The 21,222-nt window shown below is 40.9% G+C and overlaps 1 protein-coding gene across 3 annotated transcripts in view; it reads left to right on the forward strand.

The window, feature by feature from the left end:
* Nucleotides 1-928: 928 nt before the first annotated feature.
* Nucleotides 929-21,222, forward strand: part of COLEC11 (collectin subfamily member 11) — a 37,148-nt gene continuing 16,854 nt past the window's right edge. For 2 of the 3 annotated variants that reach the window (XM_064707678.1, XM_064707676.1), the window contains exons 1-2: nt 929-1,180; nt 17,376-17,531. In XM_064707678.1, the coding sequence (XP_064563748.1) occupies nt 17,402-17,531 (130 nt within the window). In that variant the 5' untranslated portion in view covers nt 929-1,180; nt 17,376-17,401. Of the gene's footprint in view, nt 1,181-9,473; nt 9,487-17,375; nt 17,532-21,222 lie in introns of those variants that run through there. The other variant, XM_064707677.1, reaches the window with a different exon arrangement.

The raw sequence follows: 21,222 nt of genomic DNA on the forward strand, positions 1-21,222 counted from the left end.
GGAAAGGAACCTCCTGCTACTGCCCTTAGCTCCTGCCCTGGTTTTCAACCTCACATATTGGGGTTATCTAAGCTCCCAGCCCACTGGGTACTTCCTTAGAGCATGACCCCTCACATGTTACTACCTGGAAGAACTGAGAGGAGGGAACAGTGGCATGAGATGGATGGAGACAGATGATTCACAGGATTTTTTTTTTTAGCTATCAGAGCTACAGTCTTACAAATACAGCAGCTTTTCATCAGAGGGTATTAATTGATGTAGTCACAAGTGATACTCTCTCTTTGCCCTGGAAATGGAGAGTGAAGCCATTTATATCTGTTGAAGTATAAACTGCTGTAACTGAGGGGGATGTTCTCAAAATCCCACTTTCCAGAATCAGCTGGCCTGTTTTTTGCTGCTTGAATGTATATGGAGTACTGTGATTTATCCAGGCCTCAAACTAGTTTAGCTTTTTAAGGTAAAAACCAGGTTTGTATAACTATTTAGAAGCTAGAATGAAATAGCACTAAAGTTGTATTAAAGATGTTTAAAAAAACCCACAAAATATTGTGAAGATGCCTGCCGTGTGGATAATGTAGCATTTACATTGTTTTGGGGTGTTCAGACATGGCTCTGAAACAGTTGCCTGTTTTACTAAAGTCAAGAATGGTGCAGCCAATTGCAAGCATAGAGAGAATTTCAGCAAGGGGAGAGTGTGTTAATTATCCACACGAGATGATCACATTCAGTGCTACATTTCATGTGTTTTCGTATCCACTGAAGCAAAGCAAGAGAAGTGTTGTGCTGGGGCAATTTGCATGCATGGCTTAGAGCTGAATAGATGTAAATGGTTAAAAAGGGGTTCTCTGCTAGAGAGGAGGAGGGGAAAGTAAATGTGCATTCCCAAAAAAGTACATTCCCAAAATAAAAAGCTTACATCATGGACCTCTTCAGTTTTCCCACACTTCTTTCCTAATTATTGTCCTGCAGGACAGCTGATCTTTTTCAAACAGGAAGCTGTTTACAGATAACACTTGCAACTGTTTTGTCTGATTTGTTGAACTGTCGAAAAGAAAAAGACAACCTCTTTTCAAATTAAAAACTGTCAGACTTCTGTAAACAGCAGCAATGAGGTTCATCTGTGCAGTGTCCCTGCAGGCACAGAGCGTTGTGCAGTTCCCATTCTCACAGCAGCCATAAGGTAAGAGACTTTTATGCTTTTACTCTGTAAAAACATATAAAAGAAAAAGTCTGGATATTTGTTAGGGAGCTGCTTTGTATATGGCAAAATGTGATTGGCAATCCCCAAATAGAAGGGGAAGGTAAAGGAAAAAAAGCTTGCTTGAGTCTATTGGATAACATTGGACTTTTCTACTGAGAAGCACCCATGTGGATTAGATCACTGAATGCCAGTTTAGTTTAGGAGGGGGTTGTATTTAAAATGTACAAATGTCATTGGAAGATCTTGCTTTCCTTTTAGCAGTAAAGGACAAAACAGTACATGAATTTTAACTTCTCCTACAATTGAAACTTATTTTACTCCATACCTGAGTTGTAATTCCTGGAAACAGACACAGGCAGTTGTCTTGTTTTCCACTTTGAAAAGTGATTTTTTAATACAACTGCAAAGCAAAGAATGAAGACTGGCATTGCAGAAGTGAAGGTCCAGTAAGGGCTGGAATTACATCACTGGATAATTAAGAGCAATCTTGGTGAAAACCAAATCATATAGGGAGTAGTACCATGCAGAAATGCTTAATGAGATATGAGGGTGTATAATGATATAAAATCTTGGTCCAAGTGAGCAGGAATGAGTGAGAGCAAGTCATACTTTAGTAAGCAGCCAGGCACATGCCTGCTTTTCAGTCATGAGCTATGAAAACTAGGATTCATAATGGACTTGCAAGTTTCCATTCTGACCTCTGTGCATACATATGTGTAAATTTTGGAGGAGGATTGTTTTCTAGCAAAATCAAATCACTGTGGAGAATGCCCAACTTTACTTGTCATACAGTGAAACAGTGGACTGGAAATGTTATGCCTTTGTGGATTGGTGTAAAACCAATACCCTTTGATTCTTGGGTATTGAAATATTTTCAAAGTGTTACAAATACAAAAACTGCTTCCCTATGTTTTCCTCTCTGTAGCTGAGATCTTTGTATTTAATATGTATGTGATTGTTTACATGGTCATGAACATTAAAGGCATTATAATAATCAGAAAATATAAAACAAACACTGATTTAAAGTTGACACTTTTAAAATTATATTATCCCTAAAATTTTAGTATGTTACTGATGCAGCATACATAAGGTGTGCCAGTGTTGTAGACAAGAAGTAAGACTTACAAGGTGAGTATTCATTTTAAAAATGTTTTTACTCTCTTTCATAAAATTATTAGATGTATCTGTTAAAATGAAATTATTGTTTTAATTAATACATGGAAGATAATGTGTAAGTTAAATTCATAGTCAGAATAGCAGTTGAAACATGACATCGTTCTACAGTCAACAGAGAAGTGCAGCAGAAATCTGTGCAATTTCTAATTGTATGCTATGTTCAAGACTATTTTTTTCTGATTATTTTGAGTGATTTTACACTGTTTCTAAAGCTCTTTTTAGTCATCTCTAGGGCTGTCCAAAAATTCTTGAACGAGAATCCTTTTGAAGTAGGAAGACTTTTGGCAGAGTAGCTTTTTAAAGAGAAGTGTCAGTTTTCTGGGATAGTTCAGTTCTTTTGTCAAATTATTTTGGCTGAAAACCAGGAGAGTTTAGCCAAAAATATTCTCATGGTGTCTCTTGGGAAGTGTAGTTTGTGCTTTGCACTGCATTTCACTACTGGCTGAACCTCACAGCTGAACCACACTTCCCGTAAGGCTGTGTGGTCAGGGTCTCACTATTTTCATTTCCCTTGATGAAAGGAGTGTTATGGTGTATTTTGGAAAAGTTAGTCTCGTGAAAGAGGCACAGGCTGGGCTCATAAGGTATCAGCTGGTTGATAACTAGTTGGCAGATTCTTAAAATCCGATTGTTTCCTTCTGGTTTGCACGAGCCACAGGCCATCCTGGTTTTCAGCCATGAGAGTGGGACCCTTCAAGAGAGTGTCAGCAGAAGGTTTAAAGCCTTTTGTTGTTTTTGCCCGTGCAAACACCTGTACAAGGGAGAAACTATTTAATAACATTTCTAAGGCTTTGTTAATGCTTCTGCCAACTTTTGTACTGAAAGTGTTCTATTTTATATATTTGGAACTGAAAAATGCAAGGGAGCATGGCTGGATGTTCAGATTTTTTAAGAACTCTTAAGAGGAAAACAACCTACTAGGAGCCTGAAGCTTTAGAAAGAGGTGGTTTTGAAAATCCAGCAAGGTGTCATCTCACCCATGTAAGTGGCTCTTCAGAAAAATCTAGTCCTGGGTCTTTTGCCTTGTATAAGATGATTGTAGTCAAGAAAAGAACAGAAGTTGGTCTGCTTAAGCATTTCATCAGTGAACCAGTTACTTAATTTTTCCATAGGACACTAGGATCCTTACCTTCTGTGACTCTTTGCATGCTGTCCCCTCAAAAATTTGTCAGAAGATTGTTTAGAAGGTCCCTGGGTTGTCCTGGAGGCCAGGACAGAGCAGTATGACAAATGGTGAGGGGGTTTAGGGTTTACATTGGCGTTCTTCTGTACTGAATCATAGGATGGTTTGTGTTGGAAGGGACTTTTAAACATCTAGTCCAACAGCACGTGAATGAAACCAAGCTGGATGCCAGACTCCAAACCAAGAAGTGGCTGTGCAATATGGAGTGAGTGGAAGAGAGCTAAGGGCTGAAGAAAGTGATCACCACAGTCAGACAACTGTGTGATGGCCACAGCAGCCATCAGAAAATTGCTTCTGAGAGGTGTTCCATGATTCTCTCTGCTGGATGTGGATCAATTCACCATCTTTAGTGCCAAATGCTGCAGGAGCTAGAGTTCTGGAAGGTGCAAGCTTACCTTAAATTTGTGTGCGGAGTTGTCCTTCAAGCATAGAAATTTTGAAAAATGACTTAGAGAAAAATGGTTTGTACAGTTCTCTTTGAAAACTAGACTGCTGCTACCCATATCACATAATATTATAATTATGTCTCATAATAACCTGCTGTCTGGGACCACTTACCCAGGAAGTAGGAGGTGTAAATGCAGCTCATTGCACTGCTCCAAACCTCCAACTCCCATCTGCTGGAAAGGTGCCCTTGTAACTAACCAACATAGTAATTTGGTGTGCTTGGAGGAGACTGAATGATTTGGGTGTGTTTCCTTGATGGAAATGTGCTAGGTGAGAGAAGAGTGTCTTGTTATTCTTCTCAGGCAAGATGTTGACCATCTCTGGTATGTGCAGTAAGAAAAGCTTAGACACCCAAGTTGATGATTTTAGCAAATACGGAAACTTGCTGACAGGTATCCATTTGTTCATCTTTAATGGGCTCTAGAGAAATGGTCTGTGGGCTCCAAGAGACCATGGATGAGATGTTGAATGCCAGGGTCAGTCTGGTCTTTGGAAGGACAAAATTATAAAAATGATTTTATAATTTTAATTTTACTTATATAGAGAAATTTTTGTTATCATCAGAGAAAGTTTTGTAAGAGATCTAATTTTTGAGAATTAAAACAAAGAGCTTTAAAAAATTTGATATGAATGAACCAGCATTGTTAGGTGACACAGTAATAATAGCCAATGAATTAAAAACACCAGACAAGAATCTAATGAAGAACTCGCACAGGAAACAGAAAAAAAAAAAACAAATAGGAAAAGAAAAATGTGTATCAATGAGCTTTGTCAGAATGGTGTTAATAAGAACCGGTCACTGATGGCTCACTGGAGTGGAGCTGTGTTCAAGAAATGTTAAGGAAACAGATACTGAGAACATGTGGAAGAGCAAAAGAAGGACTGATGGTGCATGCTGAGGAGACTGCCGAGTGCTGGATCTGCCAGCAGCACTTACAGGTACACTTGCAGTGTTTCTCTCTAGCTGTGCAATGAACTTGCAGTTTAAAGCTAATGTAGAGATGAAATGAGATGATGTAGTGAGAGCCATGCTGTGCTGAAAAAACTCTTTATTGGAGATTATCTTCCATTGCTTTTTAGTATCTTCATGAATTGGGTTTGTTCAGCCAGAAGAGAAGGTTTTGGTGTGACCAAATTGTAGCCTTCCAGTGCCTGAAGGGAACTTAGAGGAAAGATGGTAAGGGACTTTTTACAAAGGCCTGTAGTGACAGGACAGGGGGAAAGGGCTTCAAACTGAAATTAGATAGTAGAAAAATATTCTTTACTGTGAGGCACTGGAACTGGCTGCCCAGAGAAATTGTGGATGCCCCTGGAAGTGTTCAAGGCCAGGTTGGAGCTCTGAGCAATCTGGTCTAGGGGAGGGTGCCTGCCCATGGCAAAGTGGTTGGAACCAGATGACCTTTAAGCTCCCTTCCAACCCAGGCCAAGATATGATATGTCAAAGTTGCCTTTTATGTAATTGTGGAGTGTCAAAAACTCTCAATTGTTGTTCTCTACTTTTATGACAGTTGTACAAAACCTATAGAGGGACTTGGTGGGCAACTGGCCTCCAGCCATGGCCAGCCCGCTACGTCTGACAGACTGTCTCCTAAGCAACTCGGTATTTAAACATGCATTTGCCTAATTACACTTAATGTACAAGTGATTGCATCACACTGTTCCTTGATTCTAGGGAAGATGACATTAAACACTGCAGCTACAGTAACTGAGTACATGGACTTTCTGTTATGTATAGAACTGATGCCTCTGTACCTTTTTGGCAGCACTGAGTAACTGTGGCAAGTCTTGGTTTTGTTTTCATTGTTCCTTTTCTTAAGTCAGATGGTGGATGTTGGGATTTCAGGTCAGTTTACTCTTTAACACCATTGAAGCCTTTTATTTTACTGGTAGCTGCACAATCAGAACAGTAGCATTAGTTTTTGCTCCTGTAAGTGCCCTATAAATTCTGAGCTGGACAAACGTGGAGGTTTAAGTGCTCATTGCTTAGCTGTTCTGCAGCTTCTTAATTGGTGCACAGCTGCCCTCTGGTCATGTTCTAGCTGTGTGAAAGGTACATCTGTGGCTATTGTTACAGAATTTGCTGAGTACCAAAGCAGTGGAAATGCCAGTAGTTATCACTTACTTAACACAGCTTGTTATATTATTCCCTAGAAATGTACATTATTAAAATACAGAAATCTCTCAGGGCAGTTGGTTAGATGGAAGGACTTCAATGAAAAAATTTCTTAGAGGGTCGTCATCCTCAAGAATCTTTTGGTAGCAGAAGCGTCATGATATACATTTAAGGGAAGTAACACCTTCTTTATATGGATTCAGATAAACACCCTTGCTTGCAAATTCTGTTCTTCACATTCTGTCTGTTTACATCTGAATTAATATTTCAGATTTACAAAATGAGATGAGATTGTCAAAAGCATCTCAAACTGCTTACAATCCCTTGTACTCCTTAAATTTTAAAAATATTTGTCAACCGGTGCATTGTACATGATAAAGTATTTTGAGTGCATGTGTTGTGGCATGTCTGAGAGATGCTCTGGGAGGTTTTGCCACTGAAAGATGTTTCCACTAGGTTCCTTTTGGCAACAGCTTTTATACTGGATCATGGCTATTGCCAATGATGTAGACTGATTAGTGAAAGTCTGCTGTGGCATGCTAGTGTAAGAATACTTTTACTTCTGAGAACTTTGTTAATGTAGAATTGAGTGCCTTTTTGTGTGCTTCAACTAAGTCATATCAGACACATAGAAACCTGTTTATTTTCCCACTGCATTTTGCTTATACAACTATTTCTGTGTACCAACCATATGTTTTCTATTAATGTGGGTAGCTGTTTTGATAAGTTCCCCTTTCTTTTGCCTTCTTTCCCTAATCTGTATTTGGAAAGGTGTGTGAGAGCTGTAAGAATAAAAGGACATTGGGTAGTACTGTTGCTATCAAGATCACCTGTCACTTGTCCAATGAAGATATAGAAACATAGAATGGCCTGGATTGGAAGGGACCTTTACAATCATCTGGTTCCAACCCCCTGCCACGGACAGGGACGTCTTACACTAGACCAGGTTGCTCAAAGCCTCATCCAGTCTGGCCTTGAACACTTCCAGGGATGGGAACTTCCTTGGGCAGCCTTGTGGGGTCCCTTACCACTTTCATAGTAAAGAATATCTTCCCAGTATCTAATCTAAAGCTACTTAAAATTTCATTGTAGTCCTGTCAGTATATGCTCTTCTAAAAAGTCTTTCCACATCTTTCTTTTAGACTCCCTTTAGGTACTGGAAGGCTATAATTAGGTGACTCCAGGAATCCCAATTCTCTCAGCCTTTCCTTGTAACACAGCTGCTCCATCCCTCTGGTCATCTTGGTGGGCTCCTCTGGTCTCACTCCCACAGCTCCATGTCCTTCCTGTGCTGGGACCCCAGAGCTGATGCAGCCCTGCAGTGGGGTCTCAGCAGGGCAGAGCAGAGGGGCAGAATCCCCTCCCCACGCTGCCTCTGATGCAGCCCAGGGCACGTTTGGCTCTCCAGGCTGTGAGGGCACATGGCTGGGCCATGTCCAGCCTCTCACCCCCTCACACCCCCAAATCCTTCTCAGCAGGGCTGCCCTGGATCTGCTCATCCCAGCCTGTGTTGATGCTGGGGCTTGCCCTGACCCAGGTGCAGCACCTTGCACTTGGTTTTGTTAAACCTCATGAGATTCCCATGGGCTACTTCTCCAGCTTGTCCAGGTCCCTCTGGATGGCATCCTGTCCTTCAGGAGTGTCACTGCACCACAGCTTAGTGTCATCTACGAATTTGCTGAGGGTGCACTCAATCCCTTCATCCATGTGTTTTGCGGAGAAAAGAAGAAACTTCACAACTTGTAAAAGTTGTAAAGCTCGGTATGCTTTATTACGACGCGCGCCGGACGCAAGACTCTCCAAAAGGGCATGCGTACTCTTGAAGATTTTAGACTTCTTTTTATCTCTCTTCTAAATACATATGCATACAGTTTCACAATAAGTTCATACATATTCATCTTGCATGACACTTAGCACTAATTCTTCTTTATCGGAGGAATTCTTAGGTCGGGGGCAGATTGACTTCGTGGTTTTTCTGTTTTTCTTTCTCTGTCTTCTTGCTGTCTCTGGAACGCGGCCTCTCTTTCAGCTTTAGCTCCACAGACCCTTCACCTCTCCCAGACACTTCACTTAGTTCAGGATGGATCTTTACTCTGTCTCACATGTTACTAATGATGATATTAATTACATTGGTTCCAATACAGACAGACCCCCTGAGGGGCATGACTTATCACTGATGTCCATCAGGACACTGGGCTGTTGGCCACCACCCTCAAGATGTGATTGCCCAACCACCATCTTGTCCATCTAACACTCCACCCATCAAATCCATATCTCTCCAATTTAAAGAGAAGATGTTGTGGGGCACCATGTCAAAGGCTTTACACTAAAGAAAGACAGAAAGAGAAGACTTCCAAGCACCTCAAGAAAGAAATGACATCTGTAGTCCTTCCCTTGTCCACTGATGTAGTCACATGTAGAATCACATAGGATCACATGTAGAGTGTTAGTTGGTGTCTCAGCCTGAAAGTAAAACTAACCTTTTGTTGAAATAGCATTGACACTGCCCCAGTTCAAATGCAAGATTTTGATCATCTTGCCACAGTGTTTTGTTATATTGAGGATATCACTACGAGAAATATGTCCTTGTCATTTGAGGATAACACTCTTGGATCCTTTCCATAACTCTTGGTGGCTTGCGTGCTATTACAAAATGCCTGATGTTGTTGTGTTTCCTATGTTCTGTATCTTTTACTGGTTATTAAATTCCATTGCAGCCTAGTATTTTGCCATATCTTTCCTTCTTTTAAAATGTTCCCACTCTTCTTATTTGCTGGGTGGTTTTTTGGTTTTTGGTGGGGTTTTTTTGTGGGTTTTATTGTAGGTTTTTTGTTTGTTTTGTTGTTGTTGTTTGTGTGTTTGTTTTTGTTTGTTGTTTTGGTTTGATTTTGTGGTTTTGTAGTTTCTTTATTTGTTTGTTTTTCCTGGTAATTTAGTCCCTTGAATTCTTTCACTTATGTATCTTCCTGTTTTCTGTATGCTGCTGGCATGCAGTGGCACAGTTTTGTAACACACTGAAGGCCATCTCAGCTGCTGCCAAGGGCATTCCTTTCCTTGGCTGGCATAATTTTTCACAGGAATTATGGCCATTTTATCCTTGCCAGGAACCAAGGAATTAAATCAACTGAAAAACAACATTACAAGCAGAGGAATATCTTACTGCTGGAATAGCAGCCTGTGCTAGCTGGGGTCAGCTGGCCTTGGTGGCAGTACAGAGAAGGGGAGGCTGATGTGTGACTGCAGCAGGAAGCCAGGCTTCTGTTAACCCTCCTGTAAACTGATTTAGCTAATTAGCAGTGATGGGACACCTCTCACCTAACTTTACATACCTGCAAGGCTGAACTAATGATACTCAGCAATGAACAGGTACCTCCAGAGTCAATTTTCTGTATTGGGATGAAATGAATCCCCGTGCCAAGGTGCCTTTCTCTGACTTAGCTACACGATGATTCAGGATGATTTTCTCAGACTCACCACCTAAGCCAGAACAGTTAAGTCCCCTCAAAGGGTCTGTTTAAAACTAATCTCTGCTAGCTTGAGGTCTGGACCTAAGCAGAGTTGTCGTGATAAACGGGCATCTGCTAATGGCAGCTGTGCTCTGTCTTATGGTTCACTTTTTGAGGTGTCATACTTGAAGCATTGGGAAGAACTGGGAAGCAGTTCAAGTGGCTTCCCTTTATTCTTTGAACCTCCTTTAATTGCAGTTGTCACTTATCTAATGTGTGAGAAAAGGGGGTCAGCTCTTGTTTTTTCTCCTCAATGAGGAGTAGATTATTGTGACAACCAAAAGCAAACCTTTTTCCTGTCCCCTCACCCTCTGGGACGGTGCCATTGCTCCTCTGTCCTTTCTCTGGTCAGATGTCTAATTTTTCCCTTTTCCTGTATGTCTGCTAGTAGTCTATATTCTATGGTTTGTCTTTTGTTTTTATTCTTCCTTTAATCTAAAAACCTGCTTTTCTTAGATTTTGTCTTCTCTCTGGATATTCCTGACCTGTCCTTGTGTTTATATGTGATTCAACTGTGGGACACAAAAACAGAAATCAGAAAACTCATTTTAGCCAGTTTAGTGTAGTGTCCTGCCAATAGGCTTGAGCTGGCTTTGTCATCAGGCATCTTCTCTGCTTCCTTTCATCCTTTAATGTAGCGTGCCTGAGTGTAGTCTAATTTCACTTGTTGTGTCCATCCAATGTGAGCAATTACTCTCTTGGGGAGCTGGAGCTGTGTGTTTCAATCCTTTTAAGTTAAGGATCTTCCATAGTTGTTACTTCCCACCCTTTGGATCAATACTTGAATGGCATTTCTGTTGTGCAAAAGGCAAGTGCCACTGCTAGCATGGCTGGGATGACTGGATGGGGCCTTGATAGACTTTTCTGTCTCTTCCCTGCACCTCCCAGAATGGAACTGCAGGACTGGGACAACCCCCTCCCAGGGTGAGTTTGCCTTTTGAGCCTGTCCAGTGCCCTCAAGAACACAATGGTCAGGCCCACCTAGGAAAACTTCCAAACACCTCAAGAGTGAGAACATGTTGCAACGTGTAAGTGGGAATAATACTGCACAGATATCCCAACTTCTGCAGCTAGTCCCTCGCCTCTGTGGATGGGAAGGGCTGAAAAGCAATGCCTTAAAACTTCATAAATAAAATTACAAATGCATATGTTCATAGGATGTATTTATGTACAGAAATGTTCCCTGCAGCATTCTCCACGTCATTCACTGATTCTTGGGGAATCCTTGGGTTTTTATTTCTTATAGATAACTGTGTGGGGATAGTATGAAGTTCTCATGTAACTGCTTTGTAGGAGTGGAAATGAACAGACATTTTAGACCCCTGTTTTAGAAGAACTGATAGTTAAATTAGAACCCTGTACACTAGTTTGTTTGCTTATTTGTTTGTGGTTGAGAATACAAAAAATTTGATCTGACATATAACAGTGATGGCACCCAAAATCACAAACTATTTTTGTGAAATATACCTGAAGGCAGAAGAGATCTTGTAATCTAGTCGAGACTTTGACTGAAATATTGCATGAGAAATTCTGTTTAGTATTTCTAATTGTCTCTGACCACCAATTTACATAAAAACAAAAATGTACTTGAGTGTTATTTTCTACAAAAAATCCATACATTGTCTAAAAATCCATAGAGAACTATTGTGAAAAATTTTGCACTCAGGTCTCATGTCCCTTGAGTAAAAGTTTTGAAAACTTGCTCTTTTCTGGGACTACTTTATCTCACTCTTGCTGAAGCCTCATTTTTACACTTTCAGTACAAATGATAGTAAGTTAATTCTAACATCAACTTACTGACTTCAGCAGAACAACATCAGGGTGAAATTTGTCCCAATTTTACAAAACATTCTTCTTGATGAAAAATGAGACTATCTACATCTGATAAGGGCATCTATGTTGACAAACTAATGATACCTTACACCTCACAAACATTGTGTGAGGAAATGGCTCTATTGTGCCAGTATTAAGTGTACTTTGGGGAGCAACCAAGGACTTACTATCAGTTTGCTTTTTAGGTAATGCTTGCTTCCCATCAGCTTAGACTCACTCTTTTGTCCTCTACAGCAAATCTCGCTGTTCTTCAGCATCATCAGGAGCTGAAATGTGTTATGTCTCTGCTTTATGCTACTCCATGCTCCATAGATTTCACAGAGGCTTGGTATCCATGGCAGTTATGGTCCTCATTTTTGCAATTCTACACTATTAATATTTAGGGATTTTTTTCAGTCTTTCAAGTCCATTGCTTTAACCTTTAAATCAACACATAGGATTTAACTTGAGAGCATTGCAATGTTAGGATAATGATCATCCAATGTTTAAGCAGCTTTATAATTGATTCTGATTTTTATAGTCCAGCTAAATGGCAAACGTTTGATTACCCAAGGTAATGTGCAAGGGAACTGAAAGGACAAATGAGAAAATGCTTAGATAAAGTAAAAGCCTAGCTACACAAAACATCTGTAGGTTAGGAAGATTAATAAGGCTGTAATGAAGAAAGATGAGGTCAGTGACACAGGTTTCATCTCCAATGTGAAAGGCTTCTTCCCCAGGGAATGATCCACATCCCTTGGGCCAAGGGGTGAAACACAGCTTGTGTCAACAGTGCTGGAGGCTTGTCCCTTCTGCTCCTCCCCGCTTCCCCCAGAAACCTGTCCCTGGTCTGAGGTGGGCACTGGAGGTAGCCCTGGGACTTAATTTATTTTTTGGTCTTTTATCTGTTCAAGATGTTTGAAATAGCAGGGAGACTGTGTTACAGCCTGCTATTTTGTGGGCATGATTTTGTGTTGCATCTCCTAGAATTCAGCTTAGGGCCTGCAGGTGGCTTGAAGATATGTGAGCTGCCAGAGAGTTCTGCCAGGGAGGTGTTGAGATGTGGATGACAAGGACTTGAAAAGTCAGGGAGTGAAAACTGTTGAAAGTTATTGCTGTGTCTATAGTGCTGACTCAAACCAGCTTGGGAAAGTCACTCACCAAATGTGGCTGTGGTTCTGTAGGTTTCCGTGTCTGTACCAGAAGTATACTCAATCCAAAATATAGATAATTCAGCTCAGATACTTGAGAATGAAGTATGGTTTTAAAAATAACAGCAAAAAAAAGAATCATAATGTGAAAACTACCCAGAGAATTAAAATCAGCTCAAAGAGGAGTCCTATAGGATTATACAGAGGATTAGAGTTACTCTGTAGCTATTGGCTGGCTGAGCATTAATGCCAGCAAGCATCACTTGTCTTCTGCATTTTTCATCCATTTAGTTTCATCTTGGCAGATCATCTGTGTTGTTTCTTCTAAGTCCAAAATAATGGCATAGAATTAGCCACTGGCACTTTTGGAGCCACTGGCAGATACAGGGACTTCATGCATGAGGCATTAGCTGGCTCAAGTGATCTCCAAGCTTTCCATCCCCCAGAGTTGGAGGGAAGTGTGGGAACTCAGTGAGTGCCAGCTGGCCTGGCTGGTCCTGCAGGGTTTTGAGTGAGCCTGTGGGGCCTTTGGGATTCTCCAATGACCTCTCAAGGACTTGTCATTTGAAGCTTGGCTTGAGAAACCTCTTCTCTTTTGGTGACAGGGGCGGATTTCTTAAATCTGAGAGGTCTCAAAAGTTGTTTTAAAATTATTGTGCTGGTTGCATTGATATGTTTTCATTTCTGATGGAAAATGAGTCACTTTATTATTTTTTATTTTTTTAAGTAAGTGCTGCCTTTTCCTTCTCCCATTTTTTCCAATACTTTCAGCTTTCACTGATTTAATGGCCGCTGTAAATGGCCATAAATTTGACTTTTGACCCCTGCAAAGGCAGTGAGAAAATATTCATACTTCTACAAGTGCTGAACATGTCTACGTTTCTCTCTGGCATTGATTTTATCAATGCTGAAGATAACCCAAATACCAGGGCCAAAAGAGTGTTTGAAAAAACAGGCTGGTCCTCCTTTATCTGAGGACCAGTTTCAGTGAGATTTAGTTTTCTTAAATAACTTTATGCATCTAGGTCTGAAAGGGCTTGAAAGTAGGTCAGAAAGACAATAAATTTTCTAGGATTTTAAAGTGAAAGTGTCTGCTGTAGCACATACCTGGAGATCAAACTCTTATTTCAACACAGAAGGAAATTTTAGCTGCAGAAGGTTTTTTAAAAGAAGGGAGAGATGGAGAAAGTGATATACAAAGTGCTTTTGCCTTGATTTCTAGTATTAATGTGTCTCTTTACTGTAACCACAGATTCTAGAGAGTTTTTAATATGCAACCTCCTCAGACATTCCTCCTGTTAGTGGCTCTTCGCAGACCAAGGTAATTTCCCCGAATATTCTTATGGATCTGGGTGTTGTTACCTGAATGACACTAAAGAAGCTTCTTTTTCTAGAACAAGTCCTTTTCCTCTGTGAGGAAATATGTGTGTAGTATGTGGTAGGTGGGGTTGTATCCCCTCTGTCTCTGAGACATGTACGCCCAGTAGCAGACAGCAGGGAATGTGCTGAAGCTTTGTGGAAGATTTTGTTTTCCTCAGAAAATCCTTCATGTGTGGCTGCTGAGCAGAGCCAAGAAGCAGCCTTGACAGTTCTCTGCTGCTCTGGGTCTGTCTCATCTCTGAGCTGTGCAGGAGTTTGCAAAGGCAGATTAATATTTAACATACCTGGAGCCTTTGATCTTTCAGTTGGAGTCTGGATACATCTAAATCCTCATAAAATGCAGACAGAGGAGATGATGCTGCCTTTTATTCACTAATGCAGACACAGGAGCACCACTGTAATTTCAATTTCTTCTTCCCTCTCAGGCCATTTCATTCCACTCTCCAATTTGTCCATCAAGAATCCTTATCACCAGTCTGCCAGGTGCTCATGCTGAAATGGCCTAATTTCCAGGCTTTCAGCTGGGTATCTGAACCACTTGGCTTGAAAGCTTCTTTGTCTGATCTTCTGAATCCTGAAGTGCTCCCACTACATAAAAAAGGTGGAATATCCTGCCTGGGATGTCCTGCAGCCTGGTGACCAGGTGATCTCCTGGAAAAGGATTGTTTTGTCTAACTACCTTGTGAAGTGAACTGGCTAACACTTCATATGAAGTTCAGAGTTGCAGATTAAGGCAGCACAGAATCTGAAAAATATGAAAGCTAAAACTTAAGACATCATCCAGGCTGAACAGCCCCAACTCTCTCAGTCTGTTTTTGTAGGAGAGGTGATCAGAGCCCTCTGATCATCTTTGTGTCCCTCCTGTGGACACATTCTAACAGATCCATGCATGGCTTTGTGGTGTACCTTCTCCTCTAGCTCCTGTTCCTCATCCTTGAGTGGCAAAAGTCAATTTTGCCCTGTACTCCTGAGAAACCTCAAGTGATAATTGCTGCAATTGTGACAAAACTTACCATGGCCTAAATATTTGAGCAGCAGTTCCACACTCTCCTAGGTATTCCTTCTGGTTGGCAAAGCTTGTCTATGAAGCAGCTTATGCCTGACCCATTATAGGACTGCATGGCAGGTTGTGGAAAACCTCATATAGTCCCTGTTCCTCCCTTGCCCCATGGGAAAATTACCCAACATTATCCAGGATTACCTTTTCCCTAGGGTTTCCTGGTCTGCTGTAGCCTATCAGACTATGACTGTATTGAGATCTCTTGACCCAAAAGCTCTTCCCAGCTCAAAGCATAGATAACCATCTTTTAAGGTGTGGTCCTCCAGCTGCAGGTCTCTCCTTTGGAAAGAAACCTGGGGAAAAGATTTCGGTCAAAAGGGACCAACAGCATATAAAAGTCTTTGCACCAGATCTGGATGATCAGCAAGAACTTAGGGGTGTATTGTGGCAACCCCCTGTCCCTCAATTGGATGTAGAACTGGTGGTGTAGTAAAGGAGTTGTGAGGCACAGAAACCTGGCCTGTAACTCATGCAATGTCCTCCAGACATGAAGAAGGAGACAAAGTCTGCTCCCATCAGATTCCCTTGCTATGGTCTCCTAGGGGATAATGGAAGCACAAACTGGACAGTAATTCAGGGGGACAATTTATTCTCTCAACTCCAAAATCATCTACTTGGCCTTGCTGCTATGACATGCTTTATGCCAGTTAATACCTTCAGGCCATCCCAAAAATAACAGTTCTGCTCTCCTAGACCCCCAACATGTTGAGGCATACATACTGGTCCCACACCTGTGCCTAATCCTACTTGGCTTATTTTTGAAGGGATTCAGAGAGTGGAAATTAATATAGCCCAATCTTCTTGCTCCAGATGTAAAATGCACATGCTCTTATGGTGGCTATAAAAGATGATAAAAAAACTGTTATGACTTTCAGCTTATTTGTGTGTTCCTGAGCTCTGATTAAGGACGGACATGAAAAATATATCAGAAATACATAAATAACATTTTTGTCAAAGTATTTTTACAGGCCTCCTAAATACTGTTTTTTTACAGTCTTTTCACACAAACTCCATTTCTGTTTGGTTGTTTTCTGGGACATCTCTTCACAGCCTAATTTCAGGCAAGCCATTTCACTTGTCAGCTTTGACTAGGATGTGTTTCAAAGGTGATTCTCTGCAGGAGTTATTGAAGACTCTGATTCAACTTTATTGAATGATACAATGAAATATTACCTGCCTTCCACCCTCAATGCCTTATATGAGGGCTATTGTATCAGACAATTTGCCTGGGCACAATTCCAGTGCTCAGGTAGATGGGAAGTGAATTTTTAGGCCTTTGAGTTGGTTCATCTGTTACTGAATTGCCTCTTTAGAGCAGTATCCACTCTAAGTGGAACTTAGTACTGACAACTTTCAGGGCAAGGCCAGGTAGCCAAGAAGGGCAATGATGTCCTGCCCTTTATCAGCAATGGTGTGGCCAGCAGGACCAGGGCAGTGATTTCCCCCTGCACTTGGCACTGGTGAGTTTACATCTCAAATCCTGTGTTCAGATCAGGGTCCCTCAATGCAAGAAGGACATGGAGGTGCTGGAGCATGTCCAGAGATGGGCAACAGAGCTGGTGAAGCATCTGGAGCATAAGTCCTGTGAGGAGCGGGGTTTAGCCTGGAGAAAAGGAGATGCAGGGGAGACCTTATTGCTCTTTACAACTACTTGAGAGGAGGTTGTAGCCAGGATGGAGATGGTCCTTTTTCCTGGGTTACAAGAAATATGGACAAGAGGAAATGGCCTCAAGTTGGAGGGAGTTTAGATTGTATATAGGAAAAAATTACTTCATGGAGAGGGTTGACAAGCACTGGAATAGGCTGCCCAGGGAAGTGGTTGAGTCACAGTCCCTGGACATATTTCAGAGACATGTAGATGTGGCACTTGGGAACATGGCTTAGTGACAGACTTGGCAGTCCTGGGTTAATGGTTTGCTGATGATCTTAGAGGTCTTTTCCATCCTAAGCAATTCTGTGATTTTAAGCCTACACGCTACATTATCTCTTTCCACCTTTCCAGATAGCTGCTTCCAATCACGCACAGAAATCCTTCAATCACCTTCCGAAATCATGCACACAGAATTGCCTATTATTGGCATTGTTTAATCTCCTTCTTGTTTAATTAAATTTCTCCTGGACTTTATTCCATCCAGTCTAACAGCAAAGAACCTGCTAAATGTGCTGCTGCCTCTTTCATGTGTGTCTGAGGAACATATAACCTGCTTGGAGGAGCAGCACATGTGCTTCTCATGCTGTGGGGGTTATGGCACACAAATATATATTGTGTTTGTAGTGGGATGTAGTTGTAGAAACTGTTGAAAGCCTTTGGAATTCTTATAACTGTTTACTCATTCCTTTGTTTAGGAGTCAGTGACCTGTAAGTGCTCATTATGAAGAGAGATCTGGTTTTCTTGGTGACTCTAATTAGCCTTGCCTTCCTGTCACTGCTAAGATCTGGATATCCTCAACACATTGCAGAGGAGTCCTGCTCTGTTCAGATTCTTGTTCCAGGCCTCAAAGGTAATGTGAAAGCCTACTCATTATTCAAATATTAATATTTTTGTTCTAACAGGCTCAGTTGCGTAACTGACAGATTTAACAGAGACAAAAAAGGTACCTCTTATTTGGCCCTGTTTGTAGCCCCCTTAAAAATGGAGTTTTAAGGTCCCTAAGGTGAAATTAAATGGTTCAGAGAATGCATGCCAGTTTCCCAGATTTGCTTGTGATCACTAGTGCTTGTTACTCTTATTCATTGCCTGGTTGCTCTGTGTTTATACTGAGCAGTGGTACACATACTGAAAAATTGTAACATCAGGCCCTACTTTATACCTGGAGAGGTTTTCATTTCCATTTTGCAATGTAATAGGAATTATTTTGTGTTTTCTTGTCTTATTTTTGTCTCCTTTTGATTTTTTAAAAGCTCAAATACCTCTTAGAATAAAGCAAACATTAGTTAGGTATTTGGCATTTCTATAGTTTTTTTTTGAGAAGGCAACATTTTTACAGAATATGCCCCCAAACTCTCACCCAAGCAAGGTTGTGTAATAAATTATTGATCTTTTCATAGGAAAAAATATATCTTGCATAAGAAATCAACCACTGGGAAGAATTAGCATTTTAAAGCAACAACATCCATTATGGTTGTTGAAATCCCAGCTCTGTTTAGTCAATAACAATAATTCCCCTTGTGAAGGCTCTGACATTTCTGTTGAAATATAATGCTTTTGAACATGGGGAAATACTTTTAAACTAAGGATAAAAATCCCCATGAAAACCACCAGTTTATCATCAACAATAAAAAAAAGCATTGTGTAAGAACCACACAACAAACCTTTCAGTTTTTCTTGTAATTGTGCCTTGTAGTGTCACAAAGCCCACCCAACCAGAACTGCTGCCATGAATCTTATCTGTACCAATCTGGGTTTTCTTGAGTTGCTGAGGAACACAGAATGGACTGCAGGCATTGCCTGTTGTGGTTAACTGATTGGGAAGGGTGAGGCTCAGTTCTGTTCTGCAGCAAAATTGTTCACACAGTTGAACTGTGAGCCCAGCTTGGCCAGGGGTTTGGCTGGGGGGTAAACTGCCCTCTCCGGGCATTGCCCAATTTGTGTGTGGCTGCCCTCTGCTTGAGGCAAGAGGCTTGGCCTACAGGGATGCTGACTGAGCTTAGATAATTGGCTTTAAGAATATGTTTATTTCTTAATGTATTATTGTTTTGTCTATTATTATCATAGATGCAGCTTTGGATGCCTGAACTCAGCCAAAAGCTGTTCTTTACTATTCACTTCAATAAGTGACTTTTGATCTTAATAATATATAGACCTTCTGCAGATGTTCTTGTTAGAGAGAACAACACTATATCCAGGCCTTCTGAGGTTTTACTAAGGCTTCAGTAAAGTTGTTTAATATATTTACTGTGTAAAAGTGACTTACAGAGGACAACACAACCAAATTAAATATATGTTGTCCAAATTTGCATGAAAGATCAGTCAAAGGCTGAGATTTCACAGCCCTAAGGTCTGAAAATATTTTTTGTATCAAAGAACTTGACAGGACAAGTTTTGTGACTTCTTTCCATTGATTTTTTTATTTTTGTAATCAGTCAAAATTAGCATCTATGATTACCTATGCATTGTAATGCAAGAATGATGATGATGATGTTGTGCAGCAGAAGTTTTTAAAGTGTGTATACTGGCAGGACCCTTTGGCAGATGACAATTCTGAGCCTGGAAACCAGGGAGAGGCCTGAAAGCCACAGTGTGTTAATGATTTCACTCAGTTTCATAAGATATAAGCCTTGCAAAGAGAGATTGATGTACAAATTCAGCGAAGCACAAAATGACCTGATACAGACCTAGTTAATGTGAAATCCCTAAAAAGCTTTCAATGTTCCAACTATGCCATCAGGGGGACTGGCTCAGAGAGGTGGTGATGAGATACTGCTGTCCCCCCCTGGCACAACTCCACATTTCACTGGCCAAGGCTTCCTTTAAACTGAGCGCACGTGTGGCCACGTGTCCAAATTCAGCCACCATGCATCAGGATTTGTTCAGTGCAGCTTTTAGATCTGCACCATCTCCTCCTCCTTCCCTGGGCTGCCAAGCAGCATCTCCAGTGGGGGAGAAATAGAGTTCCACACTGCTGCTGGGCATGGCTCTGTGAGAATATGGGAAAAACAGGTGCAGGGAAAAATGCAAGAAATTAGGGAGACCATGGGATATGTGAATGGCAGAGGAGAGACATTTAAGGTGTGGTGCAAAAAGTGGAGCCCAAATGGGGTGATGAAGGACAAAGTCATCAGGGAAAAGTACACAGAAGCAGGGAAGCATAAAGGAGAAATTTTAGAAGAACAGAAAGAGATAATGGGGAAAAACAAAGGAAGAAGATGTCAAGAATCAGGCTGAGTGGAGAGACTGGAAACTAAATAAATGTAAAATGAGACAAAATCAATTAAGATTCCATAGAGTAAAAGAGAAAATCAGAAGGGGCATGAGACGAGAATGGAGGTGGAAATAAATGAGGAAGAAAGCTACTAAAGACACCAAGAATAGTAAAAGCACAAATGAGATTAAAGTCGGCAGTTTAGGTCTTAGGGACAGGTTATGGTGGTTTGTGGTTTGGTGTTTTTTTGGTTTGTTTTTTTTTTTTTTTTTATTGGTTGGTTTGATTTTGGGTTTTTTGTTTGTTTGGGGTGTTTTTGTTTTGGTTTGAGTTTTTGGTGAATTTTTTTGCTTTCTTTGTTTTTTGTAGTCATTTTGGTGTGGTTTTCTAAGGGGGGGAGGTTTTGGTGGGTTAGTTATTTTTTTAACTCAAGAGTATAAAGGAGTGAGATGGAAAGTGTAAGGGGAAAACCATGGGTGTGAGAATGCAGACAGCAGACTGAACCATGTTTTAGAAAACCAGCAATATTAATAATAACAAAAGTGTGCTGTGTGTGAAAAAACAATGGATGATGAAGCCTCACTATACAGCTCACTCATATTCTTCCTAAAGTCCAGTTTCTTTTGATAGTCACATGAAATTGAAGTTACTACTATTGTGGAGAAAAAGAATAACACAGAACAATCCTTCAAAGCTTAAATTCTCAGCTTGCCATCTTGTTTTGTCTCCCTTCTAGAGTCCAAATCAATAGTTGTCTTAATAGTCTTAATGACAATCAATACATAAAAAAAATAATGTTATGTTAAAAAACCCAATTTCTTTACACTCACACTTGATGCATCTACTCACATGGGGACTATGAGTAATGGAAAGAAGTTATCACCAAACAGGAATGCTTAATAGCTCACATACTTTGGCAGGGCTAAGTTTCTTTTAGGAGTACAGGGCATCTCAGCACTGTGGAGCACTACTGACTACATCTCACCCTGTCTCAGCTGCATAGACAATGCTGCAGGGTGCTGACAAGGAGAGTTTCCTGCAGTGGGGCTGGAGCAAATATCCAGGGAGGGATGCAAGAAGTGCAAGTGTTCAGGGACTGTGGCTGGTGGAAGAGGCCACAACAGACCAGTCAGGTAGGGACCATAATGCACAGATCCCAGCCTCCTGCTCTGGAGAGACTTGGTTGTAGATCAAGGGACTGGAGACCAGAAAGGAGGCACAGGGGTATCTTTCTTTATTTCACGAATCAAGAAGTTAAACTTTGTTTATTGGTGAAGAATTAAATTGATTGTTTTGACAGAAAACGGTTTTGTTGCCCATGACACCTGCA

This window comes from Zonotrichia leucophrys, chromosome 3 (genome assembly GCF_028769735.1).
Source record: "Zonotrichia leucophrys gambelii isolate GWCS_2022_RI chromosome 3, RI_Zleu_2.0, whole genome shotgun sequence".
Taxonomy (NCBI): domain Eukaryota; kingdom Metazoa; phylum Chordata; class Aves; order Passeriformes; family Passerellidae; genus Zonotrichia; species Zonotrichia leucophrys.